General features: G+C 38.9%; 3 protein-coding genes across 3 annotated transcripts; 2 read left to right on the top strand and 1 right to left on the bottom strand.

Annotated features, from left to right (window-relative positions):
- Positions 1-537: 537 nt before the first annotated feature.
- On the top strand, positions 538-5,278 carry LOC103428718 (phototropic-responsive NPH3 family protein NPY1-like). The gene is made up of 4 exons (XM_029106748.2): positions 538-1,545; positions 2,927-2,996; positions 3,247-4,407; positions 4,539-5,278. Exons 1-4 carry the CDS (start codon positions 1,484-1,486, stop codon positions 5,064-5,066), a joined length of 1,821 nt encoding a protein of 606 aa, XP_028962581.2. The 5' UTR covers positions 538-1,483; the 3' UTR covers positions 5,067-5,278.
- A 472-nt stretch (positions 5,279-5,750) lies between these two features.
- LOC103421010 (small ribosomal subunit protein mS47) lies at positions 5,751-9,731 on the top strand. The gene is made up of 14 exons (XM_008359044.4): positions 5,751-5,958; positions 6,095-6,175; positions 6,294-6,362; positions 6,514-6,577; positions 7,027-7,106; positions 7,350-7,433; positions 7,938-8,022; positions 8,128-8,213; positions 8,300-8,421; positions 8,544-8,604; positions 8,884-8,982; positions 9,066-9,167; positions 9,280-9,321; positions 9,406-9,731. Exons 1-14 carry the CDS (start codon positions 5,827-5,829, stop codon positions 9,547-9,549), a joined length of 1,251 nt encoding a protein of 416 aa, XP_008357266.3. The 5' UTR covers positions 5,751-5,826; the 3' UTR covers positions 9,550-9,731.
- Positions 9,732-10,043: 312 nt separating this feature from the next.
- LOC103421011 (DNA-directed RNA polymerases IV and V subunit 2-like) lies at positions 10,044-17,626 on the bottom strand. The gene is made up of 8 exons (XM_008359045.4): positions 17,164-17,626; positions 15,724-16,221; positions 15,143-15,355; positions 14,016-14,911; positions 13,321-13,612; positions 11,688-12,638; positions 11,311-11,582; positions 10,044-10,794 (listed from the first exon to the last, which is right to left on the bottom strand). Exons 2-8 carry the CDS (start codon positions 16,207-16,209, stop codon positions 10,293-10,295), a joined length of 3,612 nt encoding a protein of 1,203 aa, XP_008357267.3. The 5' UTR covers positions 16,210-16,221; positions 17,164-17,626; the 3' UTR covers positions 10,044-10,292.
- Positions 17,627-18,397: the final 771 nt, after the last annotated feature.

Below are 18,397 nucleotides of genomic sequence, written 5' to 3' on the forward strand. Positions count from 1 at the left end.
ATGCAACAAATCTCTTATAATTTATTAAAAAAAATAAAATGCAAAATGAAAGTTATCTATTTTTTTGTTTAAATGAGTCACGACCTAAGCGGGTACCTTTGCAGGTATAAGCGTCATTTATTAATTTTCAAACGTTTAGACATTAATTAAAACGGTAGCCGGCCTAACCCCTAAACGAGGCCTAGATGAGACTAGGTTGGACCTAGGCGGCATTAGGCATGGATTTTTAGAACAATGTTCTTAAGTTTTCTTTTTTAACGCTAATGTTCTTAAGTTAAATATAGACTGAGACGTCCAAAGTCAAAAGTTCCTCGTCTTAGCTACGCGTCAAACGCCAGGAACATCCACCCGGCACGAGGCCCCACCAACCCCGCCCACTCTCCTTCCCCGGCGCGTAACACAAGATCTCCCGCGAAGCAAAGACGACGAGAAGGGACACATCGGGCATAAAACACCAAATACCGAGGGCAAAAGCGTCCATGAAAGGGTGGCGTGCTTTAACGGCATAAAAGCTTCTTAAAAGTCCTCTGAGATACTCTGTTAAACAGTCCCCTACTCTCTATACACACCCACGCACTCTCTCACTAGACCCGAACCTCACTCCACCACCACCACTTTCTCTCTCTAACTTTCCCCCCCTCTCTCTCCATTTTTTTTCTCTTTCGCTGCAAATTTCAGAGGGAGGAGGAGACAGCCGCGTCAGATTACATATCAAACATCATCGGGTCGTCGTCGAGATTCGCGCCGTGGGAAAAAAAATCATTAAGAAACGACGAGAGGGGAAGATCTGTATCAGGAAGTGATTTAAAGCAAAGGCGGCGACAATTTATTATTCCCTCTGTGCTTGCAGACTGTTAGAGAGAGAAAGCAGAGAGAGGGAGAAGAGGGAGGAGAGGGAGGAGAGAGAGGGTGGGGTTTGGTTTATTCATTAAAATCCTCTGAAAAATCGATTCTTTCTGCATTTTTGGATTTTTCGGGTTGTGGGTTAGAGAGAAAAACAAGAGAGACAGCGCATGGTTTATTCATAAAATCCTCTGAAAATTCAATACTTTGTCCATTTTTTTTAATTTTTTGGGTTGTGGGTTTTTGCGATTGGGCGGAAATAGTTGTGGGTTTTGTGTAAGAAGCGTCATCAGTGTCATCACAAAGGGTTGGGAAACGAATGGGGAGGGCGTAAAGGTCGAGGCTTTTGCGATAAGGGCAGGGACAGTGCTTGTCTCGTTCCAAAACGTTTATGGTCTGCTGGTTGCGTGTCTTGGAGAGAGGGACAGGAGGGAGAGGGAAGGAGAGGGGTTTTGTCTCTCTGTTCGGCTGAGAGTTCCTCAGGACCCGCCATTTGAGAGAGAGGGAGGAGAGAGAAAGTTGGCATTGACGCAGCTTGAGCAGAAACGGAACGGAGTCTATAATCTGAGGAGTTGGACTTCGTTTGTAGGTGTTTGGTGCTGTAATTTCTGGTGGCTAAGAAGGGTATTTTGGCACAAAAATGAAGTTTATGAAGCTGGGGTCCAAGCCTGATGCATTTCAGGCCGATGGCAAGTCTATCAGGTAAAATGCTTTTCATTTGTTCTCTCAAAAATCCTAAATTCCCTTTTTATATTTTCCAGTGTTGGTTTTTTTTTTAAATTTTCTTTGCCTCTCCTGTCAATGCTATGAACTTGATGAACTTCTCTTAGATTCTGAATTTTGGGTTTTCTTCTCTCTCTAGAATCGTGAAATTTTAAGTAAATGGGGTCCCTTTTCTCTCTCTAGAATTAAAATTGTTAACTTTTGCTTGACAAAAAACATGTTTTTGAGTTATTCTTTCTTTCTGCAAGTATGCTCTGTTTCTGTACAGAGCTGGTGAAATGCTGCCGTTGAATGGTGAAAGAAAAGGGTGAAATTACTAATTTACTACTAGGTGGTGAATTATTTACCTTAAAATACTGAAAAAAACGTGAAAGATTAGCTACCACCTCTCCAGAACAAAACCCTTTATTTTTGGGATAGGATATTACAAGAAACTTTTGAGGAGATAAATAAACAAGAAAACAAAGGTAGGGGAAGGAAGAAAGCACATGGGCGTTTTGTGCTGTTCGTATCATTGTTATTCTTTCTCCCCTTAAAAGTATTGCCTATTTAAATTTAGGAGAGTGTAGGGTTATAGGGAGTTGTGGTGTGGCAGTTGTCTTTCAGGATGTGGTCCTGCATTTGGAATGTCACTATTTTATCGAGTTTTGTGGTCCAAATGTGGTAGAAGTCATATGGAGTAGCCCCAAGATCTGTAATCATCACACCTGTGAAATTCTTCCGGTGAACGATGACATCGGTTCAATCAATCAACGATAACAACAAAGTCTTATCCTATTAAGTGGGGTCGGCAGTATGAATCCTAGAACGCCACTACTCCAGTTTTGCATAAAGTATTCCGTTTGCTCTAAGTACTCTTATGTCTTTTCTTAGAGTCTTTTTCCAGGTCTTCCTCTACCTCTTTTTCTTTAAGCCTCTATCTCGTATTCGCATGTTCTAACCAGAGCATTTGTAGGTCGGTTCACTTGTCCAAACCACCTTAACTGATTTTCTCTCATCTGCAATTTTTTTAGTCTTTAAACAAATTAGCGGATGTGTCTTTCTTCCTGTGGATTGTTTTGCCGTCATCTGAATAAATATGAAACTGATTGAAACTCGCTTAATTCTTGCATGTCTAGTTTCCTTATGACATTTTAGTTTCAACTACAGCTCGAATTTGAAGTCTATAATCTGACATCGGTTGTGGAGTTTTCCGCAAACCACCTTCTCATAGTGCTTAAGCCCGATTTTTTATATTTGAATTTTTTTTTGTAACTGTTTGCCTCGTACGGATCCAAATATTTTGTAAATGCGTGCCTTCTTGTAGTTTCTATGATCCTCGTGTCTAGGCGATTTAACTGGTTTTCGTATGTTCATGCAGATATGTGTCATCTGACTTGCAAACAGATGTCGTTATTAATGTTGGGGAAGTGAAGTTTTACCTTCACAAGGTATTTTTTTCCTTGCCACCCGTTTTCATCAATTTACATAATTTTTTTACTATAATAGCATTGATTTGTTTCGTGTTCATATGTGCATATGAATGTTTTTTGCGATTTATGTTCCGATGAACATAAAATAGCGGTGAATCTGAAATGTTGGTGATTATTATTGAGTGGTACATTTGTTACTAGAATTACTGCTACTTTCTCTGCTGAAGCGAGCTCTGTTTCATATTGTTGATTATATCTGTTTTTCTAGTTCCCTCTCTTGTCCAAGAGCAATCGCCTGCAAAAACTAGTATCTAAACCCAACGATGATTCTGAAGAAGTTGACATGGTTGATTTTCCTGGTGGGCCAAAATCCTTTGAAATTTGTGCAAAATTTTGCTATGGAATGACTGTTACTCTGAACGCTTACAATGTTGTGGCTGCTCGTTGTGCTGCTGAGTATCTGGAGATGACCGAGGATGTTGATCGCAGTAACCTAATATACAAAATTGAGGTGTTCCTTAACTCAAGCATCTTCCGCAGCTGGAAGGATTCCATTATTGTTCTACAAACCACCAAATCTCTTCTGTCATGGTCTGATGATCTGAAGATCGTCGGAAGATGCATAGATTCAATTGCATCTAAAACGTCTGTAGACCCTACTAACATCACCTGGTCCTATACGTATAACCGAAAACTAGCAGAGCCTGATAAAATTATTGAAGAAGGGATGAATTATCGAGACAAAATTGAAAAAGTTCCAAGGGATTGGTGGGTTGAAGACATATGTGAGTTGGATATTGATCTCTACAAGCGAGTTATGATTGCTGTGAAATCGAAGGGAAGAATGGACGGCACTGTTATTGGGGAGGCTCTGAAGACTTATGCAGTTAGATGGTTGCCAGATTCTGTTGATGCACTGGTTTCAGATGAACACGCTTTGAGGAACAAATCTCTGGTAGAAACAATTATTTGCTTATTGCCGTCTGACAAAGGCATGGGTTGTTCATCAAGTTTCTTGCTGAAACTTTTGAAAGTTTCTATTTTGGTGGGAGCAGACGAGTCGTTGAGGGAGGAGCTGGTGAAGAGGATCAGTTTGAAGTTGCATGAAGCTTGTGTCGATGACTTATTGATCCCCGCTCGATCTCCTCAAATTACTATATATGATGTTGAGTTGGTTCAGTCTGTTGTGAATCAGTATGTGATGCATGAAAAGTATAAGTGGGATTTGGATGTTGTCGAGAAGAATGAAAAGGGGACTGAGACTTTTACGTTGTTGAGTGTTGGTAGACTGGTTGATGGGTATATTGCAGAAATTGCACATGACCCAAATCTTAACCTCAGTAGTTTCGTAGAGTTGTCACAATCAATTCCCGAGTCAGCAAGGCCAATTCACGATGGGTTGTACAAGGCCATCGACATCTACCTGAAGGTATGCGTTTAAGCCATGTCCGCTTGGTTTATTTTTTCTTTTGATTTTACTCCTTCATGGTTTTTGCTTCTCATTACAGTTGCCTTGTCATGTTTCTGAGATTTGAGTGATGATTAGTTCCGTTTCTCCAGGAGCACCCTAGTTTAACAAAGGCTGAAAGGAAAAGAATATGCGGATTGATGGATGTCAAGAAACTTACAGTGGAGGCATCCATGGATGCTGCACAGAACGAGCAGCTCCCACTCCGAGTTGTTGTTCAAGTTCTCTTCTTTGAGCAGGTTAGGTCTGCAGCTAGCGTTCGAGCCCTTAACAACCATCCCAGCGACACTTCACTTTCCACGACAAATTTGGACGAAGAACACGACAAGACAGCAGAAGAAAACTGCAAGCCTCCGGGAAAACAGATGAGCCAAATGAAGGTAACAGAAGAGTTCCAGAAGAACGTGAAACTTGGCAAGAAGAGCAGCAAAAACAGCGCAAGTGGTTCGCAGTTGCTGCCATCTAGGTCAAGGAGAATCTTCGACAAATTGTGGTCTGTGGGGAAGGGACATGTAGAGAACAAGAGCTCGGAGACATCCGGGAGTTCTCATAGTCCAACTTCGAATGTTCCTGGCGATTCAAAGTCGGTTTCAAGACACCGGAGGCATTCCATCTCCTAAATCGGGGTTTCAGGGCTGACCGGAATTGAACGAGTTTGGAGAATTCCACTGCAAGTGTACAAAGGAGTAGAATTTGTTGTAGCTGGTGATCATATTATCTCAAAAGGAGTTTACTGTAGTTAAAATGTAGCTAAAATGTAATCCGTTTTATCTGGGTGCCTTGTCTAACATCTTTTGGTTCCACTTGAAAAATGATCTGCGTTTCTGGTTAAGTGCTACTTCTTGTATGTCATCGATATCTAATCGCTTTCCTTTTCCGCACTTCACCGTTATTTAATTTTGATTAGTTAAGCATTTGAAATTTTATTTATGATCGGTTTTGCTACGGTTTTATCCAAAAGGGCTACGTACTATGTCAAGGTGAGATCTCTTGTATTGGTGTGAAATAAGTTTGTGAGATTCACACAAGAGATCCCCTTTTTTGTGAATATGGCCGGATTAGTGACGTGATTCATCCGTTAAAAATTTCTCCACCTTGAGGTATGGTATCGTGAAAGTTGAGTTATGATCCTCTGGGCCCGAGTGCTCCTTGGGCTCTCAGTGAGTCGATCCAGTTCAAGTTGGACCCAATCACAAAGCCCCGACCCAATAGAAGTCATTGATCAAAGAACCTTAATCATAGACAATCCAACGGCTGAGGGAGTATGATTGATGCATTTACGTTGAAACGGTGCGTATTGTACCAGGGTTTTAGCTTTAGTCCCTAGTTAGCTGAGACTGGAGACTGCTTGTGAGAGCGCTGGAAGAATAGCAGAGAGAGATGCAGAGAGCAAAAGCCATTGAAGCTCTGAGGAGGTGTGCGGTTCAGAGAGGAAGAAGCAGCTCTCTCTCTCATCACAGAGCCTTTTCTGCCCAACCAAGCTATGCCCAATACGACGACGTCCAGGACCTGGTCTCTCTCTCTCTCTCTCTCTCTAACCATTTCATTTCTAGAGAAGCACCAATCTTTCTTTTTTTTATTAATTCGATTTGGGTTTTTGGGTTTTTTTCTGCATTGATTCATTTGTTTGTGAACGTAAAAAACTCAGGTTACGGTGGAGGGAAGAGCCAAATCGAGAGCGGCAATTCTCAACAGGCCATCTGCACTCAATGCTCTCAACAGTTCCATGGTTTGTGCTGTTGCTGTTTCTTCATTTGTGTTGCTTCCTTAGAGTTTTTGTTATGGTGGTGTTGCTTAATTCGGATAAATTTCGGATCTTTTGATGTTTTCGTTGTTGGGTTTTATAGGCAGCTCGACTGAAGAGACTGTATGAATCATGGGAGGATAACCCGGACATTGGATTTGTCTTGATGAAGGTATTGCGTTGTTCCCATGAGAAAACAGTCTTCGGGTTTAATGGCATCATGCTTTGTTTCGTTTATCGGATTTTTTAACTTTTTGCAATGTGCTGAGAACTATTTTGAAAGACTTTGTCTGAGGTGCTATTTGATTTTCTGCTGTTTGAAGGGTAGTGGGAGGGCTTTCTGCGCCGGTGCAGATGCTATTAGCCTTTATCAACTAGTGAATGAAGGTAACCCAATCATTTTGTTTTGCTAATTTTTTTTACACGTTGTTTAGTTCAAGGTATCGGTTATAAACTCAAGACTAATTTTGTTTTATAACCGTGTGCATCTAATTTTTTTCCATCTTCATTAACATAATGAGAACAAATTCTTCAATATTGTACTTTTGGTACACATAATGATGTACTTGAAAATTTGATCGCCGGCGATCCAACTGTTTGGGAATGCCATTTGTACTTTCTCGTATTGAATCTTTTCTTCAGTGTTACTTGTTTATCTTTTATGCTGATTTTAGATACATCATTGTGATTAGACATACCTCCTTGAGGTTTTGCTTGTGACACTTTTAGTGCACATTTCCGCGCCTGTTTGCTGCCGTTTTCTTTTTCTAGTCTTAACTGTTGGATACTCACATGGCATTGTTTGTTTTCTTTTCAAATTCTTTAATAATGTGCAGGGAATCTTGATGAATGTAAAAAGTTTTTCGAGACATTGTATAAGTTTGTGTATATTCAAGGAACGTACTTGAAGCCACATGTGAGTATTTACCTTTTCTATACCTATGTGCTTTATACTATAATTGTATGATATAATTTTAATAAACTAGCACTGCTTCTATTGCACAACCTGAGTAGGGTTGTAGGCATGTGGCAGACTACAGTTGTACATACGTTTTGATTTCCTAAAGTATAAAGATCTGTTTATGCATAGAAATGTGCTTTCAAGTCCTTGTCAAAATATAAATGTGGCTTTGATGATCGCTTTATCATATTTGTGCAGGTAGCTATCATGGATGGTATCACCATGGGAGCTGGGGCTGGAATTTCAATCCCAGGAATGTTTCGTGTGGTGACTGATAAGACTGTATGTGGCTGCTGCTTACTTACCAATTGGTTTCACCAGATTTTGGTCTTGTGTTTTTTGTTTGAAGGCTGATTTATCTCCTAACATCATAAACGAATAAGATTTTTACCCCAAACCTTGTCTTGTGCGACTTGAAATTAAAACATTCAACCTTGTTGAAGATATGTCTATGGGGGGAGGAGGAGATGCTTGATTGGTTCAGATATACTCGAGAGTTTAAAATGCTGAACATTCTAAAGTGCAAGTTTTATAATGCATGCATAGTGCAACATATTTTGTCAATCAAGATAAATTATTGCTATACAAGAAAATGTAAATGTTTTTTTACTCTGGAATCATTTTCAAGTTTGAAGATAAATTATTGCTTGTTTACACTTTGAGTGATGCATCTTCCAGTCTTCTGAAAAAGAAAATAACTCTTCCTTTTTCTTTTCTACCTGTGTGACTCTGTCTTAAATGAAGTGCAGAATTTGTATTCTTTTCAACTGTGCTGGATTTTTGCAGATATTTTCCAATCCAGAGGCCCAGATAGGTTTCCATCCTGATGCAGGGGCTTCCTTTTATCTGTCTCGTCTACCTGGCTACCTAGGTAACATTACCTGCGTAAATTTAAGATGTCCAGCCTTTATCACAATTTCAAGTTCTACATATATCTAAAAGAATTATGTTTTCATTTTTTTTTCTTTTTTTGTAGGAGAATACTTAGCTCTTACAGGAGACAAGCTTAATGGTGTGGAGATGATTGCCTGTCGCCTTGCTACGCACTATGCGTTAAATGCGGTTTGTTTGCACTGCACATATTTATTCTTGCTTCTGTAATTTATCATTAATCTGCTTCTAATAGTCATCAAAACTCATCCTGCCAGAGACTTGCTATGGTTGAAGAACGCCTCGGAAATTTAGTTACTGATGAACCTTCTGTAATAGAAACAGCTCTTGCACAATATGGTGACCTTGTTTATCTAGACAGGAGGAGTATACTTTCTAAGTAATTTTCTATCACATATTTCTCGGTAATACTAAGATTTATCAGTTCCATAGAATTTAGTTCTAGTATCATCGATTTGTCTGTCTGACTTGATTTATCTCCATTTTCTTATGTCAACTCAGGCTCGACATTATTGATAGATGTTTCAGCCATGACACAATTGAGGAAATTACTGATGCATTGGTAAGTATGAGATAATTGTTCTAAACCAAAAAGAACTTATAGTACCATCTGTTCATCGACTTAATAATACCATTATTCGTCAGTAGCCTATTAGTGTTAGGTCTAGGAATGTGTTGAAGGGGGTCTAGGAATGTGAAGAAAAGTCTTTTTGGAAGGCCTGGATAGAAAAGATAACACGAAAATGCTAGCCAAGATAAGCATAACCAAATGTTTTCGAATATACTATGATTTTGTCAAATGCTTTAGCGAATAACTTTGAAAAGGAAATAAATTGTACAGGAGAAGGAAGCTGCTGACTCTTATGATGAATGGTGCAAAACAGTCCTCAAGAAAATAAAAGAAGCCTCCCCTTTGAGTTTGATAGTTTCTTTACGATCGGTGAGTTACCACTCCCTAGCACGTTATGGAGTTGGACCTGTATTGCTTTATACTCTCTACCTGACTTTCATTTTTTCATTCAGATACGCGAGGGTAGATTTCAATCTCTGGATCAGTGTCTGGCTCGTGAATATCGTATATCTCTTGCTGCAATTTCCAACCGGGTCTCTAGTGACTTCTCTGAGGTATGTGGTTCTCAAAGTTTAACGGAGTGAATGTCTTTTTTGTTTTTGGGTTAACAATGGAGTGAACGTCGTTAATCCGCTATTACATTGGCCCATTTCTATCCATCTGTAGGGCGTTCGAGCAAGATTGGTAGACAAGGACTTCGCGCCCAAGGTTAGTCCTGAGAAAACTACAATTTTTTCATAAATCTTTTCTCAAGCTGCGATCGTATGATTGATTTCCATCCCAATTCTGCAGTGGAACCCCCCTAGTTTCAAAGATGTTTCCAAAGACATGGTTGATTGCTATTTTTCACCACTTCCTGAAGTTGAGCCGGAGCTGAAGCTGCCGACAGCATTGCGAGAGCCATTTATGCAAGAGACGGATTCACCCAAAAAATGATTCGGAGCTTCTGCAACGCCTGTTTCGTCGCCTGTTTCGTCGAGAGTAGTTAGAGTTCGTTTGTAATAGAGTTGTATCATCTGAAGGTAGAGGCTTTTAGTTGCTAATGGCTTCTGGAGGACTTGTTATTTTTTGTTGGTCAAAGAATGCATATAAAGCTTTGTCTTCACTTTCTCAGACAACCATGAACTTGTCCTTGTGTGGTTTTTGGTTCACATCCAGATGAGTTATATGTTTTACTTCTTTTTTTCTTCTTAAGAAATTATATGCAAGGCCCGAATTTTTTTCTACGATTCAAACCGCTTATATTTTAAATCATCATAGATCAAACTTGCAAGAAATTAAACAAATCTAGAATCATTACGGCATTAACTCTAAATAATCACCATTTAATTCAACGATCATATAACTATCAGTTTTGGTGATTTTTCGTAAAGATGATTTTTGAGAGCTAAAAACGACGCAGTTTGGATTGTTTAAAAACAAATGTAAAGTGATCCAAACAAACAAGTGAAACCTTAAATTTATGGGGCGAGAGATTTGAATCTGGATGCAAGAGGGCGGGCACACTATCCTCGTCAGACCTACAATCTTATGAAGGGAAACATAAGTGGTACACAACAAGTTAGATGTCCTAATAACAAGTCGTAGCAAGAAAATATACAAAAGCTGCAGATTGGTACTAAACAAAATATTCATAAGTCAGATTAAGGGTTCCCCCATTCCACAACTATTCCTTCACTCTAAGCGAACCGAGTCTCGAACTTCAAACTGATGCCCATGCTGAACAGCTCCTGGCACAGTAACTTCGCTCCGTACGGGACGTTTGCCTTGACAAGATCATCTGCAGAATTGCAATTCCGGCAGTAAGGACCCCTGATCTTGCGTCCACCTTCAACTGAGCGTTGGATCACATTAGCTACATGTTCGCATTTCTGGCAGATATACACCTGGGAGGAGTCGCTGAGAGTGAAAAGGCGCTCATGTAAGTTTGCAGAAGCTCCGTGGGCTATTAGGCAGTCACGTTCCATTTCTCCAAACTTGATCCCTCCAAATCGCTTCCGATCTGCCACTGGTTGACGGGTGAGAGGGTGGACTGGCCCGGTGTTCCTGAACTTTACTTTGTCTTCAGACATGTGAATCAGGCGCTGGTAAAAGGTTGGGCCCATGAATATGAGGGAACGAGCCATTTTACCGGTTCCACCATTGTATACTCTCTCTTTTCCGCATCTTGAAAATCCAGCCCTGAGATGCATATTAAACGATACATGAAAACTCTAATTCATTCAACGGGGGAAATAGAAAAGAACATCTGCTTATATGCCAGAACAATTCAGACATGTGACTTCCGCTTTAAAAGTTTTATGCAGTCTACTAACTAATAACATCTAAGTTGTAAAGGAACCGAAGCGAAGGTCAAAATGATTGTGCTCAGAAACCTTCAAGGGAAAAAAACCACATTCGGTTATACGCGGTGAATTTATGCAGGGTACCATGGCACATACTCAGGACAACACAGTGAAGAAAGCTTTTACCATTCTTTTATATAGCAACAAACATTCAGTAAAAATTCAGACTAATTTAACAAGCCGCGTATCAAATTGCATGTTGAATATCCAGAGAGAAATTTCAATAGAAAATGCCATGGCTGAGAGTCTGAGAAGTAAAATTATGCCAGGGTGGAATGTGAAATTAAAATGGACTGTTTTACGGCAGTGCAAGTTGAAGTATACAGGCCATGAATTAGAATGACAGAGTTACCTATGCAGTTGTTCTGCGATGTCATCGACAGAGAGAGTAGAGAACGGGGTGGCATATTTCTTTGAACCACCAGAGGCGATTCCCTTTCCTAAAGCAGCTTCTAAGAGTTGACCAGGAGTTTGTCTTGACGGAAATGCATGGGGATTTATCACAATATCTGGAACTATCCCCTGTACTGTGAAAGGGAAGTTCTCTTGAGACTCCAGAAAACCTAGAACACCCTTTTGCCCATGCATGCTGGAGAACTTGTCTCCAAGACACGGTGAGCGAACCTATTCAAAAAGTGACAAATGTAATTAGTGAATGGAAATTCTTAAACTGGACTTATTAAAAACAATAGGCATGCCTTTAAAAAATATTATTTCAGTCAGATTTACCTGTCTCATAGAAACAACAGCAAAGTTCTTTCCATCATCATTAGAAGAAAGCACAACCTTCTGAACCATTCCCCTTTCGGTGTGCTTCAGTTTGATGCTATGATCAGCTCCTGATTCACTGCACCTCCCAATGATGATATCACCACTCTGCAAGTTTGCACCAACGTAGGGAAAGCCGTCTTCATCGAGATTGTCAACCCGACCAAACTTGCTCTGCATCTTGCCAAAATTGACACAATCATCAGGCTTCCGCCTTTTCTCCAGGGAGTGCTTGTTGTCAACCTCAGCCTTGTAACTTCTGATATGTTCAGATCGGAACATACCACGTTCCAGTGATGCCCGATTCATTACTATGCTATCTTCTTGGTTGAACCCCAAGTGAACATTGACTGCCACAATCGCGTTCTGACCATTGTACAATTCGGGCTTCGGCAAAACTCTGTTTTTACCCAGTTGGTGTCCTGGTTTGCCAAGGCAGTCAGACGTCATTGTCTGAAAAAGTGACCTCTGGGGGTAGTGCAGTTGGTGAGACAGTGTATCCACTCGAAGGTTAGGATTTGTGGTAGAAAACCCAATAGCCTGCGACGAGTGCTTCTGTGCTTGGTAGAGGACCCTCCTTGCATGGTCATGATTCGCAAATGGGATAATGCTACAGCTCAAACCCAACAGGAATGACATGTCCAGCTCACAATGTGTGTACTTTACAGCTGATTTTCCCTTTTCTTCCATGAACAGATATTTAATGCCCCATGCAGTACTACAGTCTTCCTCTTCTTCAGCTCCAATAAGCTCGATTATTCCTTTGTTAAGCAAATACTTGAATGGATGCTTTTCCCCTTTCAATGCTTTTATCTTGTTCAAATTCTCAACCACCAAGAGAGGGCGTAGGATCCTTCCAGCATCAGAATATACTCGTACTTCTCCTTGCTTTTCATCTCTTTTGATTTCCACCTAAGAGAAAATAGACCATAATTAGGTATCCATCATAAAAATGCAAGCTAATTGCTTATTAGTGAAGGAAAATAACTGTATAAATAGCAGGTGATATGAACTGATTCTAATAACTGAGATATGCATCATAAGTACATGCTACTGGCTTACTAGAAAACCATTGTATGAAGAGCAGTTGACCTAAATTTTTCCAAGCAATGCAGACGTCCATCATCTATTTACTTACTACTAATGAAAAATATTATAGAATTAGCAGGTAAATTAAAACTTTGAGGACTACATAAAGGTTGATTGCTTATAAGCAAAGAATGAGCAAATTAGAATCCCTAATTAAAAGACAGAAGCATCAAACAGGCAGGAAAGAAAAACCAACTCAATAAAGCAAATGTAAATAGATCAGGAAAGCATCCAACAATAGCTAGCTTCTTGGGAATCAAATAATATAGAATTATGAAGTATACCCATGGAAATCAAGAGACCAACTAAAAAAGAAAAAGGTTATACTAGAACACGAAATACTGTGATAAACAATGCTCCTAAAGCTGTAATATAAGATTAATCTTTACGCATCGTAATTCAAAATGTCTCCCTAAACTGAAGCACAAAGAAATTATGGCCATCATAACAAGACCAAAGCAATTTGAAATTTGAAACTCATCAATGGGATTGAACAATAGAAAACCTGAGGTGGCAACTTTTTCCTACGTCGCATCCTCCTGAGTTCTGAGACAAATGAGAGGGAATCTTCACAAACTCCAACCCAATCCCCATTCAGAAAAACTTTGAACTTCCCTTGCAGTGAGGTAGAAGTATCATCCACCAATTTTTCCATTCCACAGAGTGACAATTCAGGTAGTAGAGACTCCAATATATTTGTACTTACTATTGTAGTGGTAGCCAAATTTTTTACAAGCCCACAATTCTCACCATCCGGAGTTGAGAGAAAACATACTTTGCCCCAGTGGGAAGGATGCCTGCATCCACAAGGTTCTGTAAGCCACACTTTCAATTTGTCCAAATATCTCACAAATAAAAAACAGTAAAAACCCAAAGGATTTAATGCAGCAGATATTTTATAGAGCATGCAGTTAGTAAGAGAATGGCAAACAACTTACAGTACATAATTCATTCCAATGAAACCTAAACTCATTTACAACTGAAACTAATTTATTGTGTTTTTGGTGTTGATATATGGAATGAGATGACAAAGGTTCTAATAGTGTAAGGAAGAACTTTCAACTGAAAAAAAAAAAAACAAGAAATATCTAAGAGCAAAGCATTTTTAAGCTAAAGCTATATTCTTTGAACCACCGACTAGGATAAAGCTATTGCACGACAGCAGGAAACATAAGTTGAAATAAGTTAAAATTTACTCACGGGTATCTGGCATCTCCAACCTTCCCTGTATATTGAACCTGCTGCCTTGTCTTCCGCATATCAATCATTGTCTGCAGCGGATTTGCTCGCCCAACTGTTGCCACTACACCAGACATCCTCTCCATTTTCTTGAAGGGATGACACCATGCTCCAGTTGAGAATGCTCTTGAAATGCCATTAGTAACTATGGAGGCATCTAGGTAGTGTTCAATTGGACGCACAACCCGATCACCATAAAGGTCTCTCTGCAAGGCCTTTGCCATGCGCCGCCTTGCATGTCCAATATGCGCCTTAAGCTCTCGTTCGAGAAGCTCACCCGCCAAGTCCAACCTCTTGTTCCTAAAATCATCCCTATTGTCACATTTCCTGCGACCAGCAGAGGCTTGTAACAGGGACTTCACCATATACCCAAGAAAGCGAGCCTTTTGCTTTAGACCTCTGAGATTGGGGAAAAGATACAAGCTGATGCACTCTTCCATGCTTTCCCCAGGTGGAAATGCAGTTTTCTTTATCACATCATCCACATATTTGAGGGCATTCTTCCCCCTACGGAAGCCTCCATCCACTTTTTCAGTAGCTTTATCGGCATCGCGAATTGAGGCAAAAAGTATGTTCAAAATGCTGGCATCTTCACTGCCATAATCAATCAGATCAATAACTTCTTTATCCGATGAAACACCAAGGGCAAAAAACCATACCCACACAGGGATTTCTGTCGACATGAAGTAAACGGTAAGGACTTTCTCTACTCCTTCAATGTTTTCAAGTTTAGAAATCCCAACTAGTCTAATTATTAACCTATGCCTCTTCACCTCTGACCTATATGCTACTGTCAGACCCTGATTATTTGTAATGAGAAGTTTCTTCAGACAGCTCTGTTCTTGTGCAATAAATGTCTGCATTATACATTATACAAATGTCATTAGAACTGCATGGGAAAAGAAACGTTACATTGCATGGCAGAGTCCCGTTAAACAATTTTAAAGGCATCAAGTAGGTTTGAACAAACAAAAATCTAGAAAAGTGATAAACTGACATTTCTACACATCGATCATCTGCAAACTTCATTTGCAATCATAATAATGAGTTATCTGCATGTCAGAAATTAAATTAAGTTTTGGGCTCACCTTCTCTGCACCCTTGATAATAAAATAGCCTCCATGGTCAAAATCACAGTCACCTTTCTCAACGTCCCTCATCCAGCATAAATCAGACTTCACCATTACAGGGACACTACCAATCGTAATGTCTCTGGTATCCGTACTTAAAATTTCCTTGTCAAGGAACCGTTCTTTTCCAGTCTTAAACTTATCGCTGCTGACAAGTCGTTGATTATATACCTGGCAGATTACAAATATCCACATATTATAAGACATTATGTAATGGGGAGATAAAAAGAAATATTTAAAGATTATTATCGTCCAAATTGGTTGTCAACCAACATAGAAACTACACAAACAAGACACCCACCATATATGATATAGCTGGATTATAAATCAAACTACGGTATCATGATTTGTAACTATAGCAGTACTACTAAAGAATCATGTCAAATAAATATATGTTGAATGCTTTTGCGAATTAGATCTTGAAAATCATAACTAGATAAGTCGGACTATCTACAGCATAAAAAAAATGTCAAAATGAGACAGCAGAACTGCACTAAAATTTCATGCATCTACTGAACTTAATTATCAAATTCATTTACCTCAACAGTGATATTCACTTTCATCTTAGCGCAGTATGTCATGTTCTGAAGTCGAGCATGCCTAGGCAACATATTATATTCCTTATCATTGTCAGAACCACCCCAAAAACTTGGCCTACCAAGAGTAACCTTCCCAAACTTCACTAAAGCATAGCGCCATTCATTGTCTCCCTTCTTTGACGGGTCATAGCCAGGCTCCACTATAATCTCGCCAAAAGAACTGAAGACTCTTTGTATGCCATTTTGTATGAAGTCATTATATGAGTTGATTTGATGACTAATGAGGCCATACTCGTTGAAGAATGATGTTGCCGCCTCCTTACAGAAATTCTTCAGAAATCCTTCCCCAAGATCTTGCAAGCTAGTTGAGTAATCATACTCATCATCATAATCACTATCGTCGATGTCCATGTCAACACCATTTGTAAAACTTTCTCCCTTGCTGCTCATACCGATATCTCCCTTGGCATCCGATGATGCCCCCATTGGATTCAAAATCTGTCAATTAAGCAAAGGATAAGAAGATAAACAACAAATATAATATCAAATTAGCCATCCAATTATTAAAATATTACCACAGTTGGTTGCAGAAAAACCAATAGTAAAAGAAAATGGGAATGAATTTTACATCTCTTGATCCCAAACAACATTAGCACTATTTAATAAGAACACGGCAAAATCAACATAGAAGAAGGACAATCAATTCTTTGAAGACAACATATAAAGCGCAACTTCTTAAACTCTTAAATGTTAACCTTAATAGAACAAGATATACATGTTAGATATGAACTATCTTATTCAGCAACCCATTTTTGTTGTCTAAAAAGCCTCGAATTCAATTGTGCAGATACCGATTATCAATTTTGTTTCAAAAACAACAACAAAAGAAATAAGTATAGCAATGCCCCCGTATACATGTCACACTTTCTATGCAAATCTTCATATTTCTTAATGGCACTTCCAACTTTGAGTTGGAAAACACCACCCGCAACAATGCGGAAATTGTGTATTCATAATTTCATATACACCTTAATTAAATGCTTTGGTATTCAAATTTCAAACTCAACCCTCATTTATTCTGGAATATCACATATTTCCATTAGGGTTTTTCCAGTTTGGTTTGAACTACTCTTTCCCTTCTCCACTACACAGTATAAGGAAACACAATATTTTACATAAACACAATTTTCCAGCACCTATTTCACAGAAAAATCAGGAAAATTAAAAACACTTCCAACCCAAAGCTAAAACCCTACCTAAACAAACACATTTAAAACCAGAATCCCTCCATAAAATTTCGAAATCAAAAAATAAAACAGAAAAGTTTACAAATTTATCATCAAAAAAGCTCTGCTCCTAAAAGAAACACATGGGCGAAAAAAAAAATTAATACATAAATAAATAAAAATTATAAAAACAGATAGATGAATACAGACTTACAGTGAGCTCGATCGGAGTGAAAAAGGAACCCTAAAATCCCAGACCGTAGAAATGTTGGCTTCGAAACCTCCGAAATTAGGGTTTACAAGCAATGCATGTGAGATTTTAGGGGATTTTTTCGGTCCTCACTCTCACTGCGTTGAGAAGAGAAAAATGGGCCGTAGCTTTTGAGGGAGAGAGAGAGAGAGAAGGAGAGAGGACTTTTGGATTGTGACGTTCCAGTCGAGAAGAGATTCTCCGGATCTCTTCCCCCAAGCCGCGCGTTAAGTGATCCTAACTTTTAAAATTTCATCAAACTGTTAAAAATTATTATAATTTTAAAATGTCAAAACAAATGGACCATTGAAAATTTCAAAGACCTAGATCACTTGATCCTATGACCTTAGTAGAAGAGATCCAGAGAAGATATCTTCTCGTTCAAGTGAGCATCTCCTCGCGAGAGACGTTTATTTTTAGTGTAAACGAAATACAGGTGCATTACGTGTCATTATATAAATTGTGGGATATGTGTGTTAAAGAATTAATAACTTTAGAAATAAAAAATTTCACCACTGATATAAAAATAAGTGGTATATCACACGTATTTCGGTCACAATAAAAAAAATTCCTGTATCAGATCGTTATTTATGGTAATTGTAGTATTTTCTTTTTTGGCAATTACGACGTCGTATTTGTTCTGTTGGAAATGGTTTGGGCTTTGGGCTTTGTAATAACAGGCTGTGGAAAATGGGCTAGTTAGAAGTTGGGAGTAGCAACCTAAGATTTACAAAAGCAAATGCCAACCCTGTCAAGTAATTTAATTTTAAGCCGGTTTAAGTCTGTCCGGTTCAGTTTTAACCAGTTTTTTTTTAGAAGTAAGAAAGGAAACTGGAACAGACCGGTGCGGTTTGTTTTTTGGACCGGTTTTGAATTTTTCGATCAACACGGTTTTTTATGATTTTTTAAACGATTCAATTAGGTTTTTCATTGCGGCCATTTTTACGCCCACTACCGATTTTTATGCCCACCTCTATCTCTAATTATCTTTGGCTTAGAGATTGAATAAATCGAGAAAAACTTAAGTATACAAATAAATAGGTTATACAAAATGAGAAAAACGGTGTATCGAATTTTTTTTTTTTATATAATATAAGGAGAGACAAAAATAATTAGGTACAACAATGCCTTGTATAGATGGAAAATTAGGTACAATAGTGCCTTGTATAGATGGAAAAATGCGCTCGTTTTTGGCAAA

This window comes from Malus domestica, chromosome 08, assembly GCF_042453785.1.
Source record: "Malus domestica chromosome 08, GDT2T_hap1".
Taxonomy (NCBI): domain Eukaryota; kingdom Viridiplantae; phylum Streptophyta; class Magnoliopsida; order Rosales; family Rosaceae; genus Malus; species Malus domestica.

Coding starts and splice junctions, on each gene's coding strand:
- LOC103421010 (XM_008359044.4), top strand. CDS start 5,827: ATGCAGAGAGCAAAAGCCATTGAAGCTCTGAGGAGGTGTGCGGTTCAG. Junction 8,023..8,127: donor TCGTCTACCTGGCTACCTAG/GTAACATTACCT, acceptor CTTTTTTTGTAG/GAGAATACTTAGCTCTTACA. Junction 8,422..8,543: donor AGGAGGAGTATACTTTCTAA/GTAATTTTCTAT, acceptor ATGTCAACTCAG/GCTCGACATTATTGATAGAT.
- LOC103428718 (XM_029106748.2), top strand. CDS start 1,484: ATGAAGTTTATGAAGCTGGGGTCCAAGCCTGATGCATTTCAGGCCGAT. Junction 2,997..3,246: donor TGAAGTTTTACCTTCACAAG/GTATTTTTTTCC, acceptor CTGTTTTTCTAG/TTCCCTCTCTTGTCCAAGAG. Junction 4,408..4,538: donor CCATCGACATCTACCTGAAG/GTATGCGTTTAA, acceptor CCGTTTCTCCAG/GAGCACCCTAGTTTAACAAA.
- LOC103421011 (XM_008359045.4), bottom strand. CDS start 16,209: ATGGGGGCATCATCGGATGCCAAGGGAGATATCGGTATGAGCAGCAAG. Junction 14,912..15,142: donor TTATCAAGGGTGCAGAGAAG/GTGAGCCCAAAA, acceptor TGTATAATGCAG/ACATTTATTGCACAAGAACA. Junction 10,795..11,310: donor ATCGCAGAACAACTGCATAG/GTAACTCTGTCA, acceptor TATGCATCTCAG/GGCTGGATTTTCAAGATGCG.